At 46.9% G+C, this 19,632-nt stretch overlaps 1 protein-coding gene across 1 annotated transcript in view; it reads right to left on the reverse strand.

Annotated features, from left to right (window-relative positions):
* Positions 1–19,632, reverse strand: part of LOC139383663 (ALMS1 centrosome and basal body associated protein) — a 78,953-nt gene that overhangs the window by 11,218 nt on the left and 48,103 nt on the right. The window contains 6 exon segments of the mRNA XM_071128198.1: positions 9,352–9,453; positions 14,190–14,247; positions 16,309–16,366; positions 17,312–17,477; positions 18,334–18,487; positions 18,641–18,800. Coding sequence (XP_070984299.1) covers positions 9,352–9,453; positions 14,190–14,247; positions 16,309–16,366; positions 17,312–17,477; positions 18,334–18,487; positions 18,641–18,800 — 698 coding nt within the window.

Raw genomic sequence — 19,632 nt, forward strand, 5'->3', positions numbered from 1 at the left:
GGACCCTCCCTATATAGAACACTACTGTTGACCAGGACCCTATATAGAACACTACTGTTGACCAGGACCCTATATGGTACACTACTGTAGACCAGGACCCTATATAGAACACTACTGTAGACCAGGACCCTATATAGAACACTACTGTTGACCAGGACCCTATATAGAACACTACTGTAGTCCAGGACCCTATATAGAACACTACTGTTGAACAGGACCCTATATAGAACACTACTGTAGACCAGGACCCTATATAGAACACTACTGTAGACCAGGACCCTATATAGAACACTACTGTAGACCAGGACCCTATATAGAACACTACTGTTGACCAGGACCCTATATAGAACACTACTGTTGACCAGGACCCTATATAGAACACTACTGTTGACCAGGACCCTATATAGAACACTACTGTAGACCAGGACCCTATATAGAACACTACTGTTGACCAGGACCCTATATAGAACACTACTGTAGTCCAGGACCCTATATAGAACACTACTGTTGACCAGGACCCATAGGGTAGTGCACTACTGTTGACCAGGACCCTATATAGAACACTACTGTTGACCAGGACCCTATATAGAACACTACTGTTGACCAGGACCCTATATAGAACACTACTGTTGACCAGGACCCTATATAGAACACTACTGTTGACCAGGACCCTATATATAACACTACTGTTGAACAGGACCCTATATAGAACACTACTGTTGACCAGGACCCTATATAGAACACTACTGTTGACCAGGACCCTATATAGAACACTACTGTAGTCCAGGACCCTATATAGAACACTACTGTTGACCAGGACCCTATATAGAACACTACTGTAGTCCAGGACCCTATATAGAACACTACTGTTGACTAGGACCCTATATAGAACACTACTGTTGAACAGGACCCTATATAGTACACTACTGTAGACCAGGACCCTATATAGAACACTACTGTAGACCAGGACCCTATATAGAACACTACTGTTGACCAGGACCCTATATAGAACACTACTGTAGACCAGGACCCTATATAGAACACTACTGTTGACCAGGACCCTATATAGAACACTACTGTTGACCAGGACCCTATATATAACACTACTGTAGACCAGGACCCTATATAGAACACTACTGTAGTCCAGGACCCTATATAGAACACTACTGTTGACCAGGACCCTATATAGAACACTACTGTTGACCAGGACCCTATATAGAACACTACTGTAGTCCAGGACCCTATATAGAACACTACTGTTGACCAGGACCCTATATAGAACACTACTGTTGAACAGGACCCTCCCTATATAGAACACTACTGTTGACCAGGACCCTATATAGAACACTACTGTTGACCAGGACCCTATATGGTACACTACTGTAGACCAGGACCCTATATAGAACACTACTGTAGACCAGGACCCTATATAGAACACTACTGTTGACCAGGACCCTATATATAACACTACTGTTGAACAGGACCCTATATAGAACACTACTGTTGACCAGGACCCTATATAGAACACTACTGTAGTCCAGGACCCTATATAGAACACTACTGTTGAACAGGACCCTATATAGAACACTACTGTAGACCAGGACCCTATATAGAACACTACTGTAGACCAGGACCCTATATAGAACACTACTGTAGACCAGGACCCTATATAGAACACTACTGTTGACCAGGACCCTATATAGAACACTACTGTTGACCAGGACCCTATATAGAACACTACTGTTGACCAGGACCCTATATAGAACACTACTGTAGACCAGGACCCTATATAGAACACTACTGTTGACCAGGACCCTATATAGAACACTACTGTAGTCCAGGACCCTATATAGAACACTACTGTTGACCAGGACCCTATATAGAACACTACTGTTGAACAGGACCCTCCCTATATAGAACACTACTGTTGACCAGGACCCTATATAGAACACTACTGTTGACCAGGACCCTATATGGTACACTACTGTAGACCAGGACCCTATATAGAACACTACTGTAGACCAGGACCCTATATAGAACACTACTGTTGACCAGGACCCTATATATAACACTACTGTTGAACAGGACCCTATATAGAACACTACTGTTGACCAGGACCCTATATAGAACACTACTGTAGTCCAGGACCCTATATAGAACACTACTGTAGACCAGGACCCTATATAGAACACTACTGTTGAACAGGACCCTCCCTATATAGAACACTACTGTTGACCAGGACCCTATATAGAACACTACTGTTGACCAGGACCCTATATGGTACACTACTGTAGACCAGGACCCTATATAGAACACTACTGTAGACCAGGACCCTATATAGAACACTACTGTTGACCAGGACCCTATATATAACACTACTGTTGAACAGGACCCTATATAGAACACTACTGTTGACCAGGACCCTATATAGAACACTACTGTAGTCCAGGACCCTATATAGAACACTACTGTTGAACAGGACCCTATATAGAACACTACTGTAGACCAGGACCCTATATAGAACACTACTGTAGACCAGGACCCTATATAGAACACTACTGTAGACCAGGACCCTATATAGAACACTACTGTTGACCAGGACCCTATATAGAACACTACTGTTGACCAGGACCCTATATAGAACACTACTGTTGACCAGGACCCTATATAGAACACTACTGTAGACCAGGACCCTATATAGAACACTACTGTTGACCAGGACCCTATATAGAACACTACTGTAGTCCAGGACCCTATATAGAACACTACTGTTGACCAGGACCCATAGGGTAGTGCACTACTGTTGACCAGGACCCTATATAGAACACTACTGTTGACCAGGACCCTATATAGAACACTACTGTTGACCAGGACCCTATATAGAACACTACTGTTGACCAGGACCCTATATAGAACACTACTGTTGACCAGGACCCTATATATAACACTACTGTTGAACAGGACCCTATATAGAACACTACTGTTGACCAGGACCCTATATAGAACACTACTGTTGACCAGGACCCTATATAGAACACTACTGTAGTCCAGGACCCTATATAGAACACTACTGTTGACCAGGACCCTATATAGAACACTACTGTAGTCCAGGACCCTATATAGAACACTACTGTTGACTAGGACCCTATATAGAACACTACTGTTGAACAGGACCCTATATAGTACACTACTGTAGACCAGGACCCTATATAGAACACTACTGTAGACCAGGACCCTATATAGAACACTACTGTTGACCAGGACCCTATATAGAACACTACTGTAGTCCAGGACCCTATATAGAACACTACTGTTGACCAGGACCCTATATAGAACACTACTGTAGTCCAGGACCCTATATAGAACACTACTGTTGACCAGGACCCTATATAGAACACTACTGTAGTCCAGGACCCTATATAGAACACTACTGTTGACCAGGACCCTATATAGAACACTACTGTTGACCAGGACCCTATATAGAACACTACTGTTGACCAGGACCCTATATAGAACACTACTGTTGACCAGGACCCTATATAGAACACTACTGTTGACTAGGACCCTATATAGAACACTACTGTTGACCAGGACCCTATATAGAACACTACTGTAGTCCAGGACCCTATATAGAACACTACTGTTGACCAGGACCCATAGGGTAGTGCACTACTGTTGACCAGGACCCTATATAGAACACTACTGTTGACCAGGACCCTATATAGAACACTACTGTTGACCAGGACCCTATATAGAACACTACTGTTGACCAGGACCCTATATATAACACTACTGTTGAACAGGACCCTATATAGAACACTACTGTTGACCAGGACCCTATATAGAACACTACTGTTGACCAGGACCCTATATAGAACACTACTGTAGTCCAGGACCCTATATAGAACACTACTGTTGACCAGGACCCTATATAGAACACTACTGTAGTCCAGGACCCTATATAGAACACTACTGTTGACTAGGACCCTATATAGAACACTACTGTTGACCAGGACCCTATATAGAACACTACTGTTGAACAGGACCCTATATAGAACACTACTGTAGACCAGGACCCTATATAGAACACTACTGTTGACCAGGACCCTATATAGAACACTACTGTTGACCAGGACCCTATATAGAACACTACTGTTGACCAGGACCCTATATAGAACACTACTGTTGACCAGGACCCTATATAGAACACTACTGTTGACCAGGACCCTATATAGAACACTACTGTAGTCCAGGACCCTATATAGAACACTACTGTTGACCAGGACCCTATATAGAACACTACTGTTGACCAGGACCCTATATAGAACACTACTGTTGACCAGGACCCTATATAGAACACTACTGTAGACCAGGACCCTATATAGAACACTACTGTTGACCAGGACCCTATATAGAACACTACTGTTGACCAGGACCCTATATAGAACACTACTGTAGACCAGGACCCTATATAGAACACTACTGTAGACCAGGACCCTATATAGAACACTACTGTTGACCAGGACCCTATATAGAACACTACTGTTGACCAGGACCCTATATAGAACACTACTGTTGACCAGGACCCTATATAGAACACTACTGTAGACCAGGACCCTATATAGAACACTACTGTTGACCAGGACCCTATATAGAACACTACTGTTGACCAGGACCCTATATAGAACACTACTGTAGACCAGGACCCTATATAGAACACTACTGTAGACCAGGACCCTATATAGAACACTACTGTAGACCAGGACCCTATATAGAACACTATTGTTGACCAGGACCCTATATAGAACACTACTGTAGACCAGGACCCTATATAGAACACTACTGTAGACCAGGACCCTATATAGAACACTACTGTTGACCAGGACCCTATATAGAACACTACTGTTGACCAGGACCCTATATAGAACACTACTGTAGACCAGGACCCTATATAGAACACTACTGTAGACCAGGACCCTATATAGAACACTACTGTAGACCAGGACCCTATATAGAACACTACTGTAGTCCAGGACCCTATATAGAACACTACTGTTGACCAGGACCCTATATAGAACACTACTGTAGTCCAGGACCCTATATAGAACACTACTGTAGACCAGGACCCTATATATAACACTACTGTTGACCAGGACCCTATATAGAACACTACTGTAGACCAGGACCCTATATAGAACACTACTGTTGAACAGGACCCTATATATAACACTACTGTTGACCAGGACCCTATATAGAACACTACTGTTGACCAGGACCCTATATAGAACACTACTGTAGACCAGGACCCTATATAGAACACTACTGTTGACCAGGACCCTATATAGAACACTACTGTTGACCAGGACCCTATATATAACACTACTGTAGACCAGGACCCTATATAGAACACTACTGTAGTCCAGGACCCTATATAGAACACTACTGTTGACCAGGACCCTATATAGAACACTACTGTTGACCAGGACCCTATATAGAACACTACTGTAGTCCAGGACCCTATATAGAACACTACTGTTGACCAGGACCCTATATAGAACACTACTGTTGAACAGGACCCTCCCTATATAGAACACTACTGTTGACCAGGACCCTATATAGAACACTACTGTTGACCAGGACCCTATATGGTACACTACTGTAGACCAGGACCCTATATAGAACACTACTGTAGACCAGGACCCTATATAGAACACTACTGTTGACCAGGACCCTATATAGAACACTACTGTAGTCCAGGACCCTATATAGAACACTACTGTTGAACAGGACCCTATATAGAACACTACTGTAGACCAGGACCCTATATAGAACACTACTGTAGACCAGGACCCTATATAGAACACTACTGTAGACCAGGACCCTATATAGAACACTACTGTTGACCAGGACCCTATATAGAACACTACTGTAGTCCAGGACCCTATATAGAACACTACTGTTGACCAGGACCCTATATAGAACACTACTGTTGACCAGGACCCTATATAGAACACTACTGTAGACCAGGACCCTATATAGAACACTACTGTTGACCAGGACCCTATATAGAACACTACTGTAGTCCAGGACCCTATATAGAACACTACTGTTGACCAGGACCCATAGGGTAGTGCACTACTGTTGACCAGGACCCTATATAGAACACTACTGTTGACCAGGACCCTATATATAACACTACTGTAGACCAGGACCCTATATAGAACACTACTGTAGTCCAGGACCCTATATAGAACACTACTGTTGACCAGGACCCTATATAGAACACTACTGTTGACCAGGACCCTATATAGAACACTACTGTAGTCCAGGACCCTATATAGAACACTACTGTTGACCAGGACCCTATATAGAACACTACTGTTGAACAGGACCCTCCCTATATAGAACACTACTGTTGACCAGGACCCTATATAGAACACTACTGTTGACCAGGACCCTATATGGTACACTACTGTAGACCAGGACCCTATATAGAACACTACTGTAGACCAGGACCCTATATAGAACACTACTGTTGACCAGGACCCTATATAGAACACTACTGTAGTCCAGGACCCTATATAGAACACTACTGTTGAACAGGACCCTATATAGAACACTACTGTAGACCAGGACCCTATATAGAACACTACTGTAGACCAGGACCCTATATAGAACACTACTGTAGACCAGGACCCTATATAGAACACTACTGTTGACCAGGACCCTATATAGAACACTACTGTAGTCCAGGACCCTATATAGAACACTACTGTTGACCAGGACCCTATATAGAACACTACTGTTGACCAGGACCCTATATAGAACACTACTGTAGACCAGGACCCTATATAGAACACTACTGTTGACCAGGACCCTATATAGAACACTACTGTAGTCCAGGACCCTATATAGAACACTACTGTTGACCAGGACCCATAGGGTAGTGCACTACTGTTGACCAGGACCCTATATAGAACACTACTGTTGACCAGGACCCTATATAGAACACTACTGTTGACCAGGACCCTATATAGAACACTACTGTTGACCAGGACCCTATATAGAACACTACTGTTGACCAGGACCCTATATATAACACTACTGTTGAACAGGACCCTATATAGAACACTACTGTTGACCAGGACCCTATATAGAACACTACTGTTGACCAGGACCCTATATAGAACACTACTGTAGTCCAGGACCCTATATAGAACACTACTGTTGACCAGGACCCTATATAGAACACTACTGTAGTCCAGGACCCTATATAGAACACTACTGTTGACTAGGACCCTATATAGAACACTACTGTTGAACAGGACCCTATATAGAACACTACTGTAGACCAGGACCCTATATAGAACACTACTGTTGAACAGGACCCTATATATAACACTACTGTTGACCAGGACCCTATATAGAACACTACTGTTGACCAGGACCCTATATAGAACACTACTGTAGACCAGGACCCTATATAGAACACTACTGTTGACCAGGACCCTATATAGAACACTACTGTTGACCAGGACCCTATATATAACACTACTGTAGACCAGGACCCTATATAGAACACTACTGTAGTCCAGGACCCTATATAGAACACTACTGTTGACCAGGACCCTATATAGAACACTACTGTTGACCAGGACCCTATATAGAACACTACTGTAGTCCAGGACCCTATATAGAACACTACTGTTGACCAGGACCCTATATAGAACACTACTGTTGAACAGGACCCTCCCTATATAGAACACTACTGTTGACCAGGACCCTATATAGAACACTACTGTTGACCAGGACCCTATATGGTACACTACTGTAGACCAGGACCCTATATAGAACACTACTGTAGACCAGGACCCTATATAGAACACTACTGTTGACCAGGACCCTATATATAACACTACTGTTGAACAGGACCCTATATAGAACACTACTGTTGACCAGGACCCTATATAGAACACTACTGTAGTCCAGGACCCTATATAGAACACTACTGTTGACCAGGACCCTATATAGAACACTACTGTTGACCAGGACCCTATATATAACACTACTGTTGAACAGGACCCTATATAGAACACTACTGTAGACCAGGACCCTATATAGAACACTACTGTTGACCAGGACCCTATATAGAACACTACTGTTGACCAGGACCCTATATAGAACACTACTGTTGACCAGGACCCTATATAGAACACTACTGTAGACCAGGACCCTATATAGAACACTACTGTTGACCAGGACCCTATATAGAACACTACTGTAGTCCAGGACCCTATATAGAACACTACTGTTGACCAGGACCCATAGGGTAGTGCACTACTGTTGACCAGGACCCTATATAGAACACTACTGTTGACCAGGACCCTATATAGAACACTACTGTTGACCAGGACCCTATATAGAACACTACTGTTGACCAGGACCCTATATATAACACTACTGTTGAACAGGACCCTATATAGAACACTACTGTTGACCAGGACCCTATATAGAACACTACTGTTGACCAGGACCCTATATAGAACACTACTGTAGTCCAGGACCCTATATAGAACACTACTGTTGACCAGGACCCTATATAGAACACTACTGTAGTCCAGGACCCTATATAGAACACTACTGTTGACTAGGACCCTATATAGAACACTACTGTTGAACAGGACCCTATATAGAACACTACTGTAGTCCAGGACCCTATATAGAACACTACTGTTGACCAGGACCCTATATAGAACACTACTGTAGTCCAGGACCCTATATAGAACACTACTGTTGACCAGGACCCTATATAGAACACTACTGTAGTCCAGGACCCTATATAGAACACTACTGTTGACCAGGACCCTATATAGAACACTACTGTTGACCAGGACCCTATATAGAACACTACTGTTGACCAGGACCCTATATAGAACACTACTGTTGACCAGGACCCTATATAGAACACTACTGTTGACTAGGACCCTATATAGAACACTACTGTTGACCAGGACCCTATATAGAACACTACTGTTGACCAGGACCCTATATAGAACACTACTGTTGACCAGGACCCATAGGGTAGTGCACTACTGTTGACCAGGACCCTATATAGAACACTACTGTTGACCAGGACCCTATATAGAACACTACTGTTGACCAGGACCCTATATAGAACACTACTGTTGACCAGGACCCTATATAGAACACTACTGTTGACCAGGACCCTATATAGAACACTACTGTTGACCAGGACCCATAGGGTAGTGCACTACTGTTGACCAGGACCCTATATAGTACACTACTGTTGACCAGGACCCATGCGGTAGAGTTGTGGGTTTGAACTACTACCTTGTTGTAGAGCTGAGCGTTGAGTCTGTAAGAGCGGTACTCCTCTCTCCTCTTTTCCTCCTCTCTCCTCCTCTGCACCTCTGGCAGCTGCTCATACATCCTGATGGGGAGAGAGGAGGAGGGGGGAGATGACAGGGGAGAGATGAGAGAGGGGGAGGAGAGGGGAGATACGGTGAGATAGATAAACATTACCTTTCCAGATATAATGTATTCTGACCAGCAGCAACTCTTGATTTTTCCAGCAGCACTCCTTGGGCTCTATTTTAACAAACCTAAGGCAAGGCTGAGGCAGGGCTAAGGCTAAGGCTTAGCGTCGAGTCTTAGTCTATACAGTTCATTAGCGCAAGCAGTAGCACTATACAGTTCATTAGCGCTAGCAGTAGCACTATACAGTTCATTAGCGCTAGCAGTAGCACTATACAGTTCATTAGCGCTAGCAGTAGCACTATACAGTTCATTAGCGCTAGCAGTAGCACTATACAGTTCATTAGCGCTAGCAGTAGCACTATACAGTTCATTAGCGCTAGCAGTAACACTATACAGTTCATTAGCGCTAGCAGTAGCACTATACAGTTCATTAGCGCTAGCAGTAGCACTATACAGTTTATTAGCGCTAGCAGTAGCACTATACAGTTAATTCTGAAAGTATTTAGACCACTTGACTTTTTCTACGTTTTGTCACGTTACAGATTTATTCTAAAATGGATCTCCACACAACACCCCATAATGACATCACAACACCCCATAATGACATCACAACACCCCATAATGACATCACAATACCCCATAATGACATCACAACACCCCATAATGACATCACAACACCCCATAATGACATCACAACACCCCATAATGACATCACAATACCCCATAATGACATCACAATACCCCATAATGACAAAGCAAAAACAGGTTATATAAATTTTTGCAAATGGATAAAAAAAAACAGCTGAAAAATCACATTTACATAAGTATTCAGACCCTTCACTCAGTACTTTGTTAGAACACCTTTGGCAGCGATTACAGCCTCGAGTCTTCTTGAGTATGATGCTACAAGCTTGGCACACCTATATTTGGGGAGTTTCTTCTATTCTTCTCTGCAGATCCTCTCAAGCTCTGTCAGCTTGGATGGGGGGGGACGTTGCTGCACGGCAGTGTTGTCTTGGCTGTGTGCTAGGGGTCGTTGTCCTGTTGGAAGGTGAACCTTTGCCCCAGTCTGAGGTCCTGAGCGCTCTGGAGAAGGTTTTCTCTGTACTTTGTTCCATTCATCTTTCCCTCGATCCTGACTAGTCTCCTAGTCTCTCCCTCTGAAAAACATCCCCACAGCATGATGCTGCCACCATGCTTCACCGTAGGGACGGTGCCATGTTTCATCAGAACAGAGAATCTTGTTTCTCATGGTCTGAGAGTCCTTTAGGTGCCTTTTGCAAACTCCAAGTGGGCTGTCATGTACCTTTTACTAAAGAGTGGCTTCCGTCTGGCTTGATTGGTGGAGTGCTTCAGAGATGGCTGTCCTTCTGGAAGGTTCTCATCTCCACAGAGGAACTCTAGAGCTCTGTCATAGTGACCATTGGGTTCTTGGTCACCTCCCTGACCAAGGCCTTTCTCCCCCGATTTCTCAGTATGGCTGGGCGGTATGGCCAGCTCTTGGAAGAGTCTTGGTGGTTCCAAACTTCTTCCATTTAAGAATGATGGAGGCCACTGTGTTCTTGGGGACCTTCAATGCTGCAAAAATGTTTTGGTACCCTTCCCCAGATCTGTGCCTCGACACAATCCTGTCTCGGAGCTCTACGGACAATTCCTTCAACCTCGTGGCTTGGCTTTTGCTCTGACATGTACTGTCAACTGTGGGACCTCATATAGACAGGTGTGTGCCTTTCCAAATCATGTCCAATCAATTGAATTTACCACAGGTGGACTCCAAACAAGTTGTAGAAACATCTCAAGGATGATCAATGGAAACAGGATGCACCTGAGCTCAATTTCAAATCTCATATCAAAGGGTCTGAATACTTATGTAAATAAGGTACGTGTTTTTTAAAAACCTGTTTTCGCTTTGTCATTATGGGGTATTGTGATGTCATTATGGGGTATTGTGATGTCATTATGGGGTATTGTGATGTCTTTATGGGGTATTGTGATGTCATTATGGGGTATTGTGATGTCTTTATGGGGTATTGTGATGTCATTATGGGGTATTGTGATGTCATTATGGGGTATTGTGATGTCATTATGGGGTATTGTGATGTCATTATGGGGTATTGTGATGTCATTATGGGGTATTGTGATGTCTTTATGGGGTATTGTGATGTCATTATGGGGTATTGTGATGTCTTTATGGGGTATTGTGATGTCTTTATGGGGTATTGTGATGTCATTATGGGGTATTGTGATGTCATTATGGGGTATTGTGATGTCATTATGGGGTATTGTGATGTCATTATGGGGTATTGTGATGTCATTATGGGGTATTGTGATGTCATTATGGGGTATTGTGATGTCATTATGGGGTATTGTGATGTCATTATGGGGTATTGTGATGTCATTATGGGGTATTGTGATGTCTTTATGGGGTATTGTGATGTCTTTATGGGGTATTGTGATGTCTTTATGGGGTATTGTGATGTCATTATGGGGTATTGTGATGTCATTATGGGGTATTGTGATGTCATTATGGGGTATTGTGATGTCTTTATGGGGTATTGTGATGTCTTTATGGGGTATTGTGATGTCATTATGGGGTATTGTGATGTCATTATGGGGTATTGTGATGTCATTATGGGGTATTGTGATGTCATTATGGGGTATTGTGATGTCATTATGGGGTATTGTGATGTCTTTATGGGGTATTGTGATGTCTTTATGGGGTATTGTGATGTCTTTATGGGGTATTGTGATGTCATTATGGGGTATTGTGATGTCTTTATGGGGTATTGTGATGTCATTATGGGGTATTGTGATGTCATTATGGGGTATTGTGATGTCATTATGGGGTATTGTGATGTCATTATGGGGTATTGTGATATCATTATGGGGTATTGTGATGTCATTATGGGGTATTGTGATGTCATTATGGGGTATTGTGATGTCATTATGGGGTATTGTGATGTCATTATGGGGTATTGTGATGTCATTATGGGGTATTGTGTGTAGATTGCTGAGGATATTTTATTTATTTAATCCATTGTAGAATAAGGCTGTAACGTAACAAAGTGTGGAAAAAGTCTGAATACTTTCAGAATGCCCTGTAGGTCCAGTTGGTGTGTCAGAAATACTTTGGCTATTTTCACAGCAGGAATTAGCTGGCGGTGGTGGGGAGAAACGGCTGGATTTCGATTAATAAATACATTGGAGTGTGACGAGGGCTTGGCCAATCAACGCGTGCCATTGTCTCCAGTTCGTTCTGCAGGTTATTGACGTTCTCTGGGGGCACGGAATATTCTAGTCCATTGTGGATTGATACTACAGTTTACTAAATAGCATAGGCTACAGTAACGAGTACTAACAACAGTAAAAATGTTTGGCGTGTCGACAGTCAACATTGTCCTGAGGACGTCTATACACATAGGCTCCTGTAAATTGTATTGTGTGGGGGGGGACCTGTTCTCAATAAGACAGAGACACCCCAGGACTCCTGTTGATGTGGCCTGATAGGACGGGATCATTCCAATAATGTTTGGAGGGGCGTGTCTTCGGTGAACCGGACAAGAGGCAGCTCTTTGGTAAAGGGGATGGATACATGCAGTATGCACTGCAGGGAGGCCCATGTGAATAATGCAGAGGCCTGGTGACAGAAGCCTGGTGACAGAAGCCTGGTGGCAGAAGCCTGGTGGCAGAAGCCTGGTGGCAGAAGCCTGGTGGCAGAAGCCTGATGACAGAAGCCTGATGACAGAAGCCTGGTGGCAGAAGCCTGGTGGCAGAAGCCTGATGACAGAAGCCTGATGACAGAAGCCTGGTGGCAGAAGCCTGGTGACAGAAGCCTGGTGGCAGAAGCCTGGTGGCAGAAGCCTGGTGGCAGAAGCCTGATGACAGAAGCCTGGTGGCAGAAGCCTGATGACAGAAGCCTGGTGGCAGAAGCCTGATGGCAGAAGCCTGGTGACAGAAGCCTGGTGGCAGAAGCCTGGTGACAGAAGCCTGGTGGCAGAAGCCTGGTGGCAGAAGCCTGGTGGCAGAAGCCTGGTGGCAGAAGCCTGGTGGCAGAAGCCTGGTGACAGAAGCCTGGTGGCAGAAGCCTGGTGACAGAAGCCTGGTGGCAGAAGCCTGGTGACAGAAGCCTGGTGGCAGAAGCCTGGTGGCAGAAGCCTGATGACAGAAGCCTGATGACAGAAGCCTGGTGGCAGAAGCCTGGTGACAGAAGCCTGGTGACAGAAGCCTGGTGACAGAAGCCTGGTGGCAGAAGCCTGGTGACAGAAGCCTGGTGACAGAAGCCTGGTGACAGAAGCCTGGTGACAGAAGCCTGGTGGCAGTCGGGGAGACCATTCGGAAACCTTTACAGATATGCTCCTGGTTAACACATGGCAGGATAAGACGGACACAAGACACATTGCTGGTGAAGCGGCTTTTTGAACCAGGGTTATCCATGCATGCTGTCTGACCTGTGACTTACCTCCTCCTCTGTCTAGTAGAGGCTATAAGGACACGCATGACGCCCCAGAACATATCTCAATTAGGTTTAGGTAAAGGGTCAGTTTTAGGTTTTGGATAGTTGGTTTAAGTGTCAGTTGTGTCCCTCCTGTCTGGTCTCAGTGTTATTCATGTCTGCTTCCTGTTCCTGCCCTGTCTGACAGCAGGGGGGGGGGGGGGGGGGGGGGTTAGGGTTATCAATGTTGTGTAACCTACCTCCTCCTCCTGGCCCCCCTGTTGTTAAAGCCTGCTTCCTGTTCCTGACCTGACTGTCTGATAGCACAAGGAGGGGGTTACGAGAGGAGAACAGCAGAGGGTTGGGGTTACGAGAGGGAAACAGAAGAGGGGAGGGGTTACGAGAGGGAAACAGAAGAGGGGAGGGGTTACGGGAGGGAAACAGAAGAGGGGAGGGGTTACGAGAGGGAAACAGAAGAGGGGAGGGGTTGCGAGAGGGAAACAGAAGAGGGGAGGGGTTACGGGAGGGAAACAGAAGAGGGGAGGGGTTACGGGAGGGAAACAGAAGAGGGGAGGGGTTACGGGAGGGAAACAGAAGAGGGGAGGGGTTACGAGAGGGAAACAGAAGAGGGGTGGGGTTACGGGAGGGAAACAGAAGAGGGGAGGGGTTACGAGAGGGAAACAGAAGAGGGGAGGGGTTGCGAGAGGGAAACAGAAGAGGGGAGGGGTTACGGGAGGGAAACAGAAGAGGGGAGGGGTTACGGGAGGGAAACAGAAGAGGGGAGGGGTTACGGGAGGGAAACAGAAGAGGGGAGGGGTTACGGGAGGGAAACAGAAGAGGGGAGGGGTTACGGGAGGGAAACAGAAGAGGGGAGGGGTTACGACAGAAGAGGGGAGGGGTTACGAGAGGGAAACAGAAGAGGGGAGGGGTTACGAGAGGGAAACAGAAGAGGGGAGGGGTTACGAGAGGGAAACAGAAGAGGGGAGGGGTTACGAGAGGGAAACAGAAGAGGGGAGGGGTTACGAGAGGGAAACAGAAGAGGGGAGGGGTTACTAGAGAGAAACAGAAGAGGGGAGGGGTTACGGGAGGGAAACAGAAGAGGGGAGGGGTTACGGGAGGGAAACAGAAGAGGGGAGGGGTTACGGGAGGGAAACAGAAGAGGGGAGGGGTTACGAGAGGGAAACAGAAGAGGGGAGGGGTTACGAGAGGGAAACAGAAGAGGGGAGGGGTTACGGGAGGGAAACAGAAGAGGGGAGGGGTTACGGGAGGGAAACAGAAGAGGGGAGGGGTTACGAGAGGGAAACAGAAGAGGGGAGGGGTTACGAGAGGGAAACAGAAGAGGGGAGGGGTTACGAGAGAGAAACAGAAGAGGGGAGGGGTTACGAGAGAGAAACAGAAGAGGGGAGGGGTACGAGAGACCCGAGGGGAGGGGTTTACGAGAGGGAAACAGTAGAGGGGGGAGGGGTTACGAGAGGGAAACAGTGGAGGGGGGAGGGGTTATGAGAGGGAAACAGAAGAGGGGAGGTGTTACGAGAGGAAACAGAAGAGGGTTGGGGTTACGAGAGGGAAACAGAAGAGGGGAGGGGTTACGAGAGGGAAACAGAAGAGGGGAGGGGTTACGAGAGGGAAACAGAAGAGGGGAGGGGTTACGAGAGGGAAACAGAAGAGGGGAGGGGTTACGAGAGAGAAACAGAAGAGGGGAGGGGTTACGAGAGGGAAACAGTAGAGGGGGGAGGGGTTACGTGAGGGAAACAGTGGAGGGGGGAGGGGTTACGAGAGGGAAACAGAAGAGGGGAGGAGTTACGAGAGGGAAACAGAAGAGGGTTGGGGTTACGAGAGGGAAACAGAAGAGGGGAGGGGTTACGAGAGGGAAACAGAAGAGGGGAGAGGTTACGAGAGAGAAACAGAAGAGGGGAGAGGTTACGAGAGAGAAACAGAAGAGGGGAGGGGTTACGAGAGAGAAACAGAAGAGGGGAGGGGTTACGAGAGGGAAACAGAAGAGGGGAGGGGTTACGAGAGAGAAACAGAAGAGGGGAGGGGTTACGAGAGGGAAACCGTAGAGGGGAGGGGTTACGAGAGAGAAACAGAAGAGGGGAGGGGTTACGAGAGGGAAACCGTAGAGGGGAGGGGTTACGAGAGAGAAACAGAAGAGGGGAGGGGTTACGAGAGGGAAACAGAAGAGGGGAGGGGTTACGGGAGGGAAACAGAAGAGGGGAGGGGTTACGAGAGAGAAACAGAAGAGGGGAGGGGTTACGAGAGGGTAAACAACATCAGTGTAATAGGTTTATGGAAAATAACCTGCATTTATTTCCACTTGTTAATGATTCACATGAGAGACATCCTCATTCAAAATGAAAAGCACATCGATCCAGGCTTACTGTCTAGATCGTTGCACCATCTCCTTCTTGGGAACGGCTCTTTGAAACACTGCTGTGCCTTGGGAGAGAAGACGGTACAATCAGCCATGTTTAACAAACCTATTGTGTTAAGTTGTTGAAGAGGGGTGGGGGACTGGGGGGAGGGTTGGTACCTGCAGGTTGGGAGACTAGGGGGAGGGTTGGTACCTGCAGGTTGGGAGACTAGGGGGAGGGTTGGTACCTGCAGGTTGGGAGACTAAGGGGAGGGTTGGTACCTGCAGGTTGGGAGACTAAGGGGAGGGTTGGTACCTGCAGGTTGGGAGACTAAGGGGAGGGTTGGTACCTGCAGGGTTGGGAGACTAGGGGGAGGGTTGGTACCTGCAGGTTGGGAGACTAGGGGGAGGGTTGGTACCTGCAGGTTGGGAGACTAGGGGAGGGTTGGTACCTGCAGGGTTGGGAGACTAGGGGGAGGGTTGGTATCTGCAGGTTGGGAGACTAAGGGGAGGGTTGGTACCTGCAGGTTGGGAGACTAGGGGGAGGGTTGGTACCTGCAGGTTGGGAGACTAGGGGGAGAGTTGGTACCTGCAGGTTGGGAGACTAGGGGGAGGGTTCGTACCTGCAGGTTGGGAGACTAAGGGGAGGGTTGGTACCTGCGGGTTGGGAGACTAGGGGGAGGGTTGGTACCTGCAGGTTGGGAGACTAAGGGGAGGGTTGGTATCTGCAGGTTGGGAGACTAGGGGGAGGGTTGGTACCTGCAGGTTGGGAGACTAGGGGGAGGGTTCGTACCTGCAGGTTGGGAGACTAAGGGGAGGGTTGGTACCTGCAGGTTGGGAGACTAGGGGGAGGGTTGGTATCTGCAGGTTGGGAGACTAGGGGGAGGGTTGGTACCTGCAGGTTGGGAGACTAGGAGGAGGGTTGGTACCTGCGGGTTGGGAGACTAGGAGGAGGGTTGGTATCTGCAGGTTGGGAGACTAGGGGGAGGGTTGGTATCTGCAGGTTGGGAGACTAGGAGGAGGGTTGGTACCTGCGGGTTGGGACAGTCTCCCTGGTCTTCTGGGTTGGTTGAAGAGCTCGTTTCTCTCTCTGCTGAAGACGACCTGCAGCTTCCTCTCCTCTACCTGCAGCACCAGACGCTTCACCCTCTCCCGAGACCGAGACACAAACTCTGGCCGACGCAGCTCCAGAGCCTCCTACAGGAGTTGAAGACGTGGAACAGGTTTTAGATGGGCTTAATCGTGTTGAAGAGGAGCAGTTTGTTTGACCTTTGACCAACAACGTAGGCAACACGGCGCAGGCACAGAGTAGGCAACAGACACAGAGTAGGCAACAGACACCGCGTAGGCAACAGACACCGCGTAGGCAACAGACACCGCGTAGGCAACAGACACCGCGTAGGCAACAGACACAGAGTAGGCAACAGACACAGAGTAGGCAACAGACACAGAGTAGGCAACAGACACCGCGTAGGCAACAGACACAGAGTAGGCAACAGACACAGAGTAGGCAACAGACACCGCGTAGGCAACAGACACCGCGTAGGCAACAGACACCGCGTAGGCAACAGACACAGAGTAGGCAACAGACACAGAGTAGGCAACAGACACAGAGTAGGCAACAGACACAGAGTAGGCAACAGACACCGCGTAGGCAACAGACACCGCGTAGGCAACAGACACAGAGTAGGCAACAGACACAGAGTAGGCAACAGACACAGAGTAGGCAACAGACACAGAGTAGGCAACAGACACAGAGTAGGCAACAGACACAGCGTAGGCAACAGACACAGCGTAGGCAACAGACACCGCGTAGGCAACAGACACCGCGTAGGCAACAGACACCGCGTAGGCAACAGACACCGCGTAGGCAACAGACACAGAGTAGGCAACAGACACAGAGTAGGCAACAGACACAGAGTAGGCAACAGACACAGAGTAGGCAACAGACACAGAGTAGGCAACAGACACAGCGTAGGCAACAGACACAGAGTAGGCAACAGACACAGAGTAGGCAACAGACACAGCGAAACACAAGAGTAGTGAACCAGACCTGGAGAGAGATGCGGACCAGGGCGGCGGGGGCGTTGCCAGTGGGTTCAGGCCCAGGAGGGGTGATGATGCTGTGCTTGGTGTGCTGCCTCTCACTGGGTCTGTCGCGGTCAGCCTCCAGCTGATTGGTCTGTAGTCTGTCTGTCAGTCTCTCCCTGACAAATCACAGCACAGTTCTTATAACCACAAAAAAAACAGTTCAAAGTTCTTAAACTATACAATAGAATAATAAAAAAAATAAGAAAGATTTTTAAAAAACAATAAATTTTTAAACAAATAGTAGATTAAGATAGATCAGACAGACAGACCTGTCCTGTATTTGTCTCTGTCTGAGCGGTTCTCTCCAGGGCCGGGTGGTTCTGCTGTAGGGTTCAAACCAGGCCGGGCCCTGGGGAGGCTGCTGCTCCGGCTTGTTCTCCTTCCTGCCCTCAGCTCTCAGGTCCTCAGCAGGGATGTACCACGATACACCTGGAAGTAGGAAACAGACAGGAAGAGACACCTGGAAGTAGGAAACAGACATGAAGAGACACCTGGAAGTAGGAAACAGACATGAAGAGACACCTGGAAGTAGGAAACAGACAGGAAGAGACACCTGGAAGTAGGAAACAGACAGGAAGAGACACCTGGAAGTAGGAAACAGACAGGAAGAGACACCTGGAAGTAGGAAACAGACAGGAAGACACACCTGGAAGTAGGAAACAGACAGGAAGAGACACCTGGAGGTAGGAAACAGACATGAAGAGACACCTGGAAGTAGGAAACAGACATGAAGAGACACCTGGAAGTAGGAAACAGACATGAAGACACACCTGGAAGTAGGAAACAGACATGAAGAGACACCTGGAAGTAGGAAACAGACATAAAGAGACACCTGGAAGTAGGAAACAGACATGAAGAGACACCTGGAAGTAGGAAACAGACAGGAAGAGACACCTGGAAGTAGGAAACAGACAGGAAGACACACCTGGAAGTAGGAAACAGACAGGAAGAGACACCTGGAAGTAGGAAACAGACATGACGATACACCTGGAAGTAGGAAACAGACAGGAAGACACACCTGGAAGTAGGAAACAAGACATGAAGACACACTATCTCCTTAATGCCATGACATACACTGACCAGGTGAAAGCTATGCCGAGTGCCCTAAACTATCTCCTTAATGCCGAGTGCCCTAAACTATCTCCTTACTGCCGAGTGCCCTAAACTATCTCCTTACTGCCGAGTGCCCTAAACTATCTCCTTACTGCCGAGTGCCCTAAACTATCTCCTTAATGCCGAGTGCCCTAAACTATCTCCTTAC

This window comes from Oncorhynchus clarkii, chromosome 25 (genome assembly GCF_045791955.1).
Source record: "Oncorhynchus clarkii lewisi isolate Uvic-CL-2024 chromosome 25, UVic_Ocla_1.0, whole genome shotgun sequence".
Lineage (NCBI taxonomy): Eukaryota > Metazoa > Chordata > Actinopteri > Salmoniformes > Salmonidae > Oncorhynchus > Oncorhynchus clarkii.